This window comes from Mus pahari, chromosome 6, assembly GCF_900095145.1.
Source record: "Mus pahari chromosome 6, PAHARI_EIJ_v1.1, whole genome shotgun sequence".
In the NCBI taxonomy this organism is placed as follows: domain Eukaryota; kingdom Metazoa; phylum Chordata; class Mammalia; order Rodentia; family Muridae; genus Mus; species Mus pahari.
Window position 1 is genome coordinate 79185395 of NC_034595.1, and position 9630 is coordinate 79195024.

The window sequence follows — 9630 nt, forward strand, 5'->3', positions numbered from 1 at the left end:
TATGTGCTTGTGAGGAATATGTGCTTGTGGGGTATATGTGCTTGTGCACTGGATGTATATGTGTGGACGTGTGGATGTGCATGCCCATACGCAGGCATGTGGAGGACAGAGGTTGATACCAGGTGTCTTCTTCTATCACGAGCCGTGATACCCTTTACATTTCATGTGTACTGGTGTTTTGCCTGCATTTGTGTCTGTACACCAGGCATAGAAGAGAGTGTCACATTCCCTGAAATTGGAGTTACAGGCAATTAGTTGTGAGCCACCATATGTATGTTTGGGAATTGAACCTGAGTTCTTTCTAAGAGCACCCAGTGTTCTTCGTCACTGAGCCACCTCTCCAGCCTCTTGACCTTATTGTACAGATAGGGTCTCACTGAACCTGGAACTCACTGATTGGCTGGACTGGTTGGCCAGCAACCCCCCTGGATCCTCTTGCCTCTGCCTCCTAACACTGGAATTATAGATGCATCTAGCTGTGCCCAGCTTTTACATGGCGCTGGGGATCTGCATCCAGGCCCTCAAACATGTGCAGCAAGCAGTTTATCCACTGACCCATCTCCTGAGCTCTTCCGCCCCTACGTCTTTCTGAAACAAGATTTCTCAGTGGCCCAGGGTTCACTAAGCAGACTAAGATGGCTAGCCAGTGAGCTCCAGGGATTCATCTGCCTCTGCCTCCCCATTGCTGGGATTATAAACACATGCCAGCAGTGCTCAGCCCTTCTCCCCTTTCAGCATGGGATCTGAAGATAGAACTCAGGATGCTTGTGCATTTTAGACCCACGCGTTACCTCTCTAGCTGTCTCCCCAGCCCTGGATTTTCCTATTTTGATTATCTTTCAGGTCTGTGTGTCTGTGTCCTTGTCCTTGCCTTCTGGCTTGCCAGCACTCCTTTTGGCCACATACAATACAGTTTGTGTGATCTCCCAGTTTATGTGTTCTCTTTATCCCTTGTTATTTTTGTGTGTGCGTAGTTCAACCAGTAGATATTTAAGGCCTCTGGGGTACCATGCAGTATCTGCAGCTGATCAGTTTCAAGAGGTAGAAGTCTACTTAAGACTAGCTGGAGACAAAACAAAAGGAAAAAGAAGAGGAGAAGCGAGACTGGCTTACGTCAGTGGGCACTGAGGAGCACTGTCTCCGAGCAGCTGGAGCACAGGCTTTCGTCTTCGTGCCACTGTTCAGCTCTGTTTATACTTATATGGTGATATCATTTGCTCAGCTAAGGTATAAAGACTCTGGGCACTCCAGAGCTTACACTTCATTGATTCAAGGTCCAAAAATGAAAGGCTTTCAGAGTCTATGGCTCATACCAAGTGAAAGGACTCAAGGTGGTCAGGCTAGGGTGATGTCAGCTCTACCCTGCTCTCCACATCTTGAGGCCGACCATGAAAGTGAGAGACGGTGTACCATGGTAGGTCATTCACCCATCTCTGCAGCTGGTGGGAAGCTGAGTACAAATCAGAACTCCATGCTGTGGATGGCTCCCTGGAACAGTGAAGGACAGGAAGAAACAAAAGAAGTTCTCTAAGCTAGTCCTTCCAAGAAGAGCCTTCCTCCTCATGATGGGCTTCTAATATAATCCCTCATGATGGGCTCATGCTATAGGTAGCAAAAAGACTCTGTGTGTGCATGCACATGTATGTATGTGTATATGTGTACATGCATACATAGCTGTGTATGTATGTATGTGTATATGTATATGTGCATATGTGTGTGAGTATGGATGTGTATCCACATTTACATGTGTGTATATGTGTTCATGTGTGCATTTGTGTGTATTTGTGTGTGTATATATGTGTTTATTTGTGTGTATATGTGTGTTGGGAGTATAAATATGGAATGAGGTATGTACATGTGTGCATGTATGTGTGTACATGTGTGCATTTGTGTGTGCATATATGTATTGTATATGCATGTTGGGAATGTGAATATGGAGTGAGCTATGCACATGTGTATATGTATATGTGTGCATGTATTCATTTGTGTGTGCATGTGTGTTGGGAATGTGATTATGGAGAGAGGCAAGAAAGCTTTTTTGGATGTCTTTATGCTTGAAGAGATACATTGAAATATATTTTCTCACCCATAATCACCGTTTCTTCCCATGCTATTAGTTTATTTTGAGTTAACACTGGTTTTACAAGACTACGGTGATGGGAGGGTTAAGAGTTTCATCCAGCATTGGACTTTTCACAGTTGGTATTTACAGACATGTGCTTTAACTTGTGGGAGCTCAAAGCTCTTCATGGCACACTTTACCTGTCAAGATGGGACATACCAATGGGAAGTACTAAGTGATACCAAGTCTCTACAGATAGCCCAGGCTACCTTAAAGAACAGGATAAAGGTAAAAATTGAATTCTCTCCCAGTGCCTTCGTGGGGATGAGAGGAGGCAGGGTGAGTCTCAGAAAGTGGATGAAGGGCAACGACAAACAAGAGACTGAGCAGTTTCACACCAGCCTGGGGACGGTTAGGTCTCTGGTGGGAGCTGTCATACCTGGATGTCCAATGGCGGGAAAACATGTCCTGAATGTGTCCTCTGATGCCCAGTACTCATAGATAAATAGATAATGTATATGTATATATGCATACACACATACCTACATACATACATACAACACATGCACACTCACACACATATGTAGCCCAGGCTGACTCTGATTGTATGATTCTCCTGTCTCAGCTCCTGAGTGCCAGGGACTATAAGGCAAGCACCACTATGTGTGTCCACTGTCATAGTTCAAGCCTTAGAAGACTTTTTAAATGACTCAGTGCTAAGGACATATCATCTGAGGCTCAACTATGCCTTTGTTTTTTACCTTAGTATTTTTTCCCATGTAGATTCAAAACAGCATTCTTTCCCATTAAAAGCACTCCCAGCACGGTGCCATTCATGGGACGCTATTTCATGGAATTATGGTCTCACCTGGCGATCCTCACATCTCTTTGTATGTCAACTGTCGACGAAGATGACTGTTAGATTGTATTCAGCCCTTTATCTTTTCTGCTTTCTTCTTATATTAATAAGCACTTATTTCTATAAAATGGTAGGCATTCCTTTTAAGAGTAAGCAGTCATAAGAGACAGCCACACCCTGCTCCTAGGAGTCAGGTGAATTTTTCTCAGTATGTGAAGAGTCTTGTCTGAGGGCAGCTGTCAGTTGGGAATCTGTCATGGATTCCACTCAGGCCTTCAAAGGACCTCAGCCCGAAGGGGAGAAACTAGGAAATGAAACCAAAGGAGGAAGGAAAAAACCCAGCAGCCCAGGAGGCAGGCTTCCTGCTCGGGGGCCAGGCCACGGCTTTGAGGAGTTGCCCCTCCAGTTTTTTTCTGTGTGTCAGAAGACACTGTTTCCTGCCCTTCTGTTGGGGCTCCCTTTGCCCTTGAAGTCCCCCCACGCCTCCAGTTTGGTTTCTCACCGTTAGTCAGTTTCTTGTTCCGGTGATGATGTGTCTAAAACACTCAAAGGAAACAGATCTTTTTTTTTTTTTTTTTTTTGCTCACAGTTTTGGACATTTCAGTCCATGGACAGTTGTGTTCCTGTTGATTTGGGGCTGGCAGTGGCTGTAACGAAGCTATTCATCTTAGGACAGGCAGGAAGCATAAAGAGAGCGAGAGTTATGGGGCTGATGGGGGGGTTGGGGACAGAGTCTTTACATCCCTCTCCAAAAAAGCACCAACAGTGACCTAATTTACTTCCACTTCTGTCTTAGTTAGGGTTTCCATTGCTGCGATGAAACGCTATGACCAAAAAGCAAGTTGGGGAGAAAATAGTTTATTTGTCTTACACCACCACATTGCTGCTCATTGTCAAAGGAAGTCAGAATAGGAACTCCAACAGCGGAGGAACCTGGAGGCAGGAGCTGATGCAGAGGCCCTGGAGGGGTGCTGTTCACTGGTTTGCTTCGCTGGCTTGCTCTGTCTGCTTTCTTATAGAAGCCAGGACTACCAGCCCACAGATAGAACCACATACAATGAGCTGGTCCCTCCCTTATCATAAAATCACTAGTTAAGAAAATACTTTACAGTCGGATCTTATGGAGGCATTTCCTCAACTGAGGTCGCCTCTTCTCAGATGACTCTAAATTGTATGTCCCGTGGACATAAGACCAGTCAGTACAACTTCCTGAAGGTTCTTCCACCTCCCAGTAACACCACCCTAAGGACCAAGGCTTCTACACACTGGCCAGATTCAAACCCGGACACTGCTTGTATTTAGATCCCACATCTGGAAGATACTGAATGGATCCTTAAGAGACATGTGGTTTCCCAATGAGGTCATTCTTCTCATTCAAACCTCTTTGTCTTCCAGGCTCACCGGCTTTCAGCTACCAGCCACCATAGTCAGTGCGGCCAGCACCTTGTCCTTGAGCCTCATCAGCGACTATGCTGTCAGTGCCCAGGGCTTCCGTGCCAGCTATGAAGGTAGGTGCCTCCCATTGCAACTGCAGGCATGCTGGGAGCTGTCATAGCCACAGGCAGGTCTGGGTCCTGTCTGCCCAGGACAGTAGCTCTGCAGATCCGAGCCTGTGCCTGCCTAATGAGACCAGTTAATAACCAGCAACTCAGTTAGGATCGCAGCCTCTCCCTCCCTTCCTGGGACTTGCGGATTGCAGAGCCCAGCTGCTCTAGTTTATCAAGAGGCCTGGGGATGTCTTCTCTGCCCTGTTTAACTGGTTTTGGTGTGTGCTTAGGTTTTGAACTCTGTTCGGTACTGGAGTTAGTTAGTTCTATGAGGTAGCTCAGACTGGCTTTGAAAATATGAGGGATGTAAAAGGTGAGTAAGAAAAAACACCAGAGAGCTCAACACAGTGAGTCCAGATCATGTTAGTGGGGAAAGAACTGTCCATTTGTCCTTAACAGTGTGGATTAGGGCTTGATCTGTACAAATGATTTCCACTTCCCTTGGTCTGTTTAGAGACAGTGTCAGAATTCAAATTAACACTAATATCTTCAGATTATACACTATTATTATTATTAACTTTATTATGTTAGTTTAGAAGGTGGTTCTTGTACATCTCTGTCATTTCCTTGGGAAATTTACATCTCATTAATAGATAATTAGGCTGCTCTTGGCTAAGACCTGCACTGCTATTTTGTGTCACGATCATTAATAGGCGTATTTTAAGACTGTTAATGATAATTAATAACACTGATGACATAACACCCCAATAAAGCATGCCAATTACTCCAAAGCTCCTTCCCTCGCTTTTAAAACCTCAGAGTGTAAGGGATGAATTCCTGAATGAAGCTGTAGCAACGTGGAAATCGAGCCTACCCCTGTCTGGGAAGTCGGGAGTACCCCAGCAGAGAGGAATGGGGGTGCAGTTGATGCAGTAACTGGATCCATTGAGGACTTCTTAGAAGATCTTAGGACTACATACTCCTGCAATGGCTCCCAACTGTCTTGCACATGTCTTTAACTGAGGGCCTCTGCCCTGACTCCAGCCACCTTCACTGAGGGGTCCCGGCCTGATTGTCGCACCGAAAGTAAGCCCCTAAACTTCACAGTACCTGAGTGCTCTTGACAAAGACACACCTTTGTTGCCTTGCACCTGAGCGCCCCTGAGATGCATGTTTAAAACCATGCTCAGCTGCAACCCGCACCGTGTCTGAGAGCTTGGCCATCCTGGCTGGGCTTTTTTTACCTGGCTCGGCACCCAAACAGCCTCTGTGCGCCAGGCTCCTTCCTGAGAGAAGCCTCTTTGGAGGCTTCCTTTTATTTCCTTCATTAAGATATACTCCACGTACAAACGATCGAGTCTCACAATGCCGTTGTCATAGGCACGTATCGTGTGCCTGCGTGTATTCATCTTTCAATATCTTCCCTTCTGCTGTCAGTCTCTTTCCTTCCAGATCATCCCTGTGAACTTCCATCCTGTGTGTGTGTGTGTGTGTGTGTGTGTGTGTGTGTGTGTGTGTGTGTGTGTAAAATCTACATTCTACACATGACAGAAAGTGGAGTCTGGGGTATTCTGACATTCTAATCTCCAGTTCCACCCATTTATGTGTGTGTAGCATGTGTATACAGCTACATATCAGTATTTGGTGCACACGCATGTGTGTGCATGCATGTGCAGGTCAAAGGCCAGCCTTGGGTGATCTTCCACAGGAGCTGTGTACCCGCTCTTTTGAGTCCACTGGCACATGGGGCTTACAAAATCGAACATAGGCTGGCCAGCCAGAAAGCCTCAGAGGGCAATCTGTCTTGACCTCTCCAGCTTTGGAATGAGGAGCTGGCTCCCCATGCCTGGCTATGTGTACGGGTGCTGATTTTGGTCTGGGGCTCAGTCAGGTCCTCATGCCTGCATGGCGTGTACTTACCAAGCCACCTTTCCGTCAAACCGTCCGATTCCATTGACATCACTCGCCTTTATGACCCAATAATCTCTATTGCGGATGTATGCTGCCTTTCTTTGCCATGCATGTATTCTTGGGCATCTAGGCTGGCCCCACAGCTCGGATGTAGTACATCCAGTGCTGCATTAAACACAAATGCTCACGTGGCTCTGCGGCAGGCTGACTTGGCATCCTTTGGGCAAAGATTCACCATGAGTGCCATAGCTGGGTCATATAGTAGCTGCATTTTTAGCTCTTCAGGGAGCTTCCACACTGAGCTTCACAGTGTTTGCCTGAGGGCACTGCATCTCACAAGCAGTGTGCGAGGGCTTATCTTTCCCTTCATTCCCACCAGCCTATTGTCTGTCTTAAGGTCCTGGGTATCGCTCCCTCCATGGTATGTAGCTTTGGAGAGATTGCATTTGGGTCCTTGAGTTGGTGACATGAAAGCTGTATTGTATAGACTCTGAGAGTAACAGACACAAGGGTCCCAGCTTGGCCCTATGTCCTCATAGTGTCCCCATTCATCACTCCTTCTGAGTGTCTATGGAAGCAAGCCCAGACCCTCATAAGACTTTATGAAACACCTGCGCCATTGACCCTTGGCGCACTACTCTATCAAGGGAGCGTCCCACACATGTTCATCAGGGGGGTTCCCAGGTACTTTCACAATCATGCCATGACTCCCAGATTCTAGAGAAGCACCCCCTTCAGCCTGGGGAGGCCCCCACCATCAGGACTCTCTCATGCTCTCCAGCCTAGTATCACCCATTCCATTTCCAAATAGCATCAAGGCACTGTTCTCAGTGGCTCCTCTTGGCGGGCATCCAAGCTGCCCGTCGGCTATCGAAGCAAGTCTGATCCTCCTGCACCTCTCTCCCTCACACATCTTCTCCCCCCCCCCCCCCCAGGGTGTGGAAAGTGAAGATAAGGAACTGAACTGCTGCTGGGATTTTGAGAGGAAGGTGAAGGTAGGTGAAGTGTCAGTCACCACTTCAAGGCAGAGATCAAATGGCGCTACTCCTCGAGCTCTTAGAGGAGAAGGGTGCTCCGCGTGTAATCCTCTGGGACAGGAGCGTGGGTGGAGTGTGGACCAGAGGGAAGGGGATCAGTGGGTATTAAGCACTGACTGTATGCCAGGATCAGTGTGTATTAAGCTCTGACTGTATGCCAGGCACTTTACATACATTTTCTCCTCTAATCTCCCACGACAACTTTGCAGCCTGTCTTGGCTATCTCCATCTTACAGATGTAACCAGCTAAGCCAAGGCGGGGTGAGGATGGGTGCGGGCGCAGCTTAAGGGGACTTGATGGCCAAGGGTTTTAATGACACTCTTCTGTCACAAAGGTCTTACACATCGAGTCCTGAAAAATTCTTTGAGTAAAGGACAGGCTAAAGTCTGTTTCTCAGGTAAGAGGATTGGAGCTAAGACAGACAGACAGGAGGACACAGGAAGACTGCCATGGATTCAGTGTCCCTCCTGGATGACCTGAGCCACCCCAGAGAGTCATCAAAGGGACTCCAGAGTACAGTGAGTGTCACCAGAAAAATCAAGTTGATACCACATGCGGAAACAATTGTCAATGTTGGTATATTCTATGGTCTTTGAACTAAAACCTTGTGTGTATTCACGTGTGTGGGTGCATTGGCATGTAGCAGTCAGAAGGCAGCCTTGTGCGTTGTTCCTTCGGGAGCCATTCATCTTGTTTTATGAGGGGGAGTCTCTCACCACTCAGGATATCACCAGCCTGGGTCCTTTCATGATCACACCATGATTCCCAGATTCTAGAGGAGCACCCCCTTCAGCCTGGGGAGGCCCCCACCATCAGAGCTCTCTCATGCTCTCCAACCTCTGACTGCCCAGAGAGCTCCACAGAACCGCCAACCCCACCATCTCTGCCTTCACAGCACTGCAGTTCAAAGCCTGTGCCACCACACTTGGCTTTTTGTTTTTAACCAGGATTCCAGGGATCGAACTCAGGTCTTTACGTTTACAAAGCAAGTATTCTCCAACCGAGTCAGACTCCCCACTCCTAGACCAAAAAAAATATTTTATCTCTCCATCTAAAATTCAAATTTTATTTAACAGTCTGTATTTTATTTCGCTTCATCTAGAGCCTTCATTTCCAGCCCCAGATCTGAACGTGATCCCCAGGAATCTTCCTTCTGTCCCCCTGTTCCTCCTTCAGGCTCTGTCCCTGCCCTGTTCTGCCCATGTCCAGGTCCAGCTCCTCTGGGTCCTTCCAGCAGTGTCGACACCACTTCCCACGCACACGCACATGCCCATGCCCACGCCCACGCACACACGGGATCGTCTGTGGATGCGATTCCGTAATCTGGCTAATGAGGTCAGCCTGTTCATAAGAGGCAGTCCTCCTCTGTTCTTCCTAATGTCCATTAGAAAGGGAGCCATGAGGGTTTGCACACACCACTATTGTTAACCAGTCATCTCCTGCTCCCATTTAGATGAAGAACACCCGCGTTTACCCAACTTAAGGCCTCATCTAATTATCTTAAGATAAATTCCTGGAAGGCCAATTGCTCAGCCAAAGAGGCTGCAGGCTTTCCACTCTGATGCCCAGTTTCAGAGCACCCCCGGAAAGATTAGACCCACGCACGCTTGCAGCAGCAGGGCCTGTCCGGCTCAGGCCCACTTCTCCCTCACCCTGCCTACCCTGAGTGCTAGTGAGGTTTAAATCAGTTTCATTGATTCAAATGGGCGGAAAATGAAATCTCATTTGCGGTGACAATTTACATCTCTTTGATGATGGGGAAGGTGGAACACCTGTCAGCGCTTACTGGCCATTTGTGGCTCATTTTCTAAATTGTCTGTCCCACTTTTTGCTTACCTTTCCATTGGGGCTGTTAGTATGTTTCTTATCTCCTTTGCATATTAAGGATATTAATGTGGTGGCTTCCCTTTTGATGTGTAGCAGTTTTAATTTATATGTCACTAATTTAAAATTTTAATTAAGAAGAAAAGAAAAGCCAAACCTCATTTTTTTTTTTTTAATTTTGGTGACATCTATTTTGGGTGTTGTGCACAGAAAGACATTTTCCATGCCAAGATCAGATAAATATTCACGGAAAAGTTAGTCTTATTGTATGTGTATGCATAAGCATGCACGTACGTGTGTGTGTGTGTGTTTGTGTGTGTGTGTGTGTTTGTGTGTGTGTGTGTGTTTGTGTGTGTGTGTTTGTGTGTGTGTGTGTTTGTGTGTGTGTTTGTGTTTGTGTGTGTGTTTGTGTGTGTGTTTGTGTGTGTGTGTTTGTGTGTGTGTGTGTT

At 46.9% G+C, this 9630-nt stretch overlaps 1 protein-coding gene across 4 annotated transcripts in view; it reads left to right on the top strand.

The window, feature by feature from the left end:
* The window catches only part of Csmd2 (CUB and Sushi multiple domains 2), a 553245-nt gene that overhangs the window by 120580 nt on the left and 423035 nt on the right, over positions 1-9630 (top strand). For all 4 annotated transcript variants that reach the window (XM_029539695.1, XM_021199594.2, XM_029539696.1 and 1 more), the window contains exon 3: positions 4317-4429. In XM_029539695.1, the coding sequence (XP_029395555.1) occupies positions 4317-4429 (113 nt within the window). The remainder of the gene's footprint in view (positions 1-4316; positions 4430-9630) is intronic.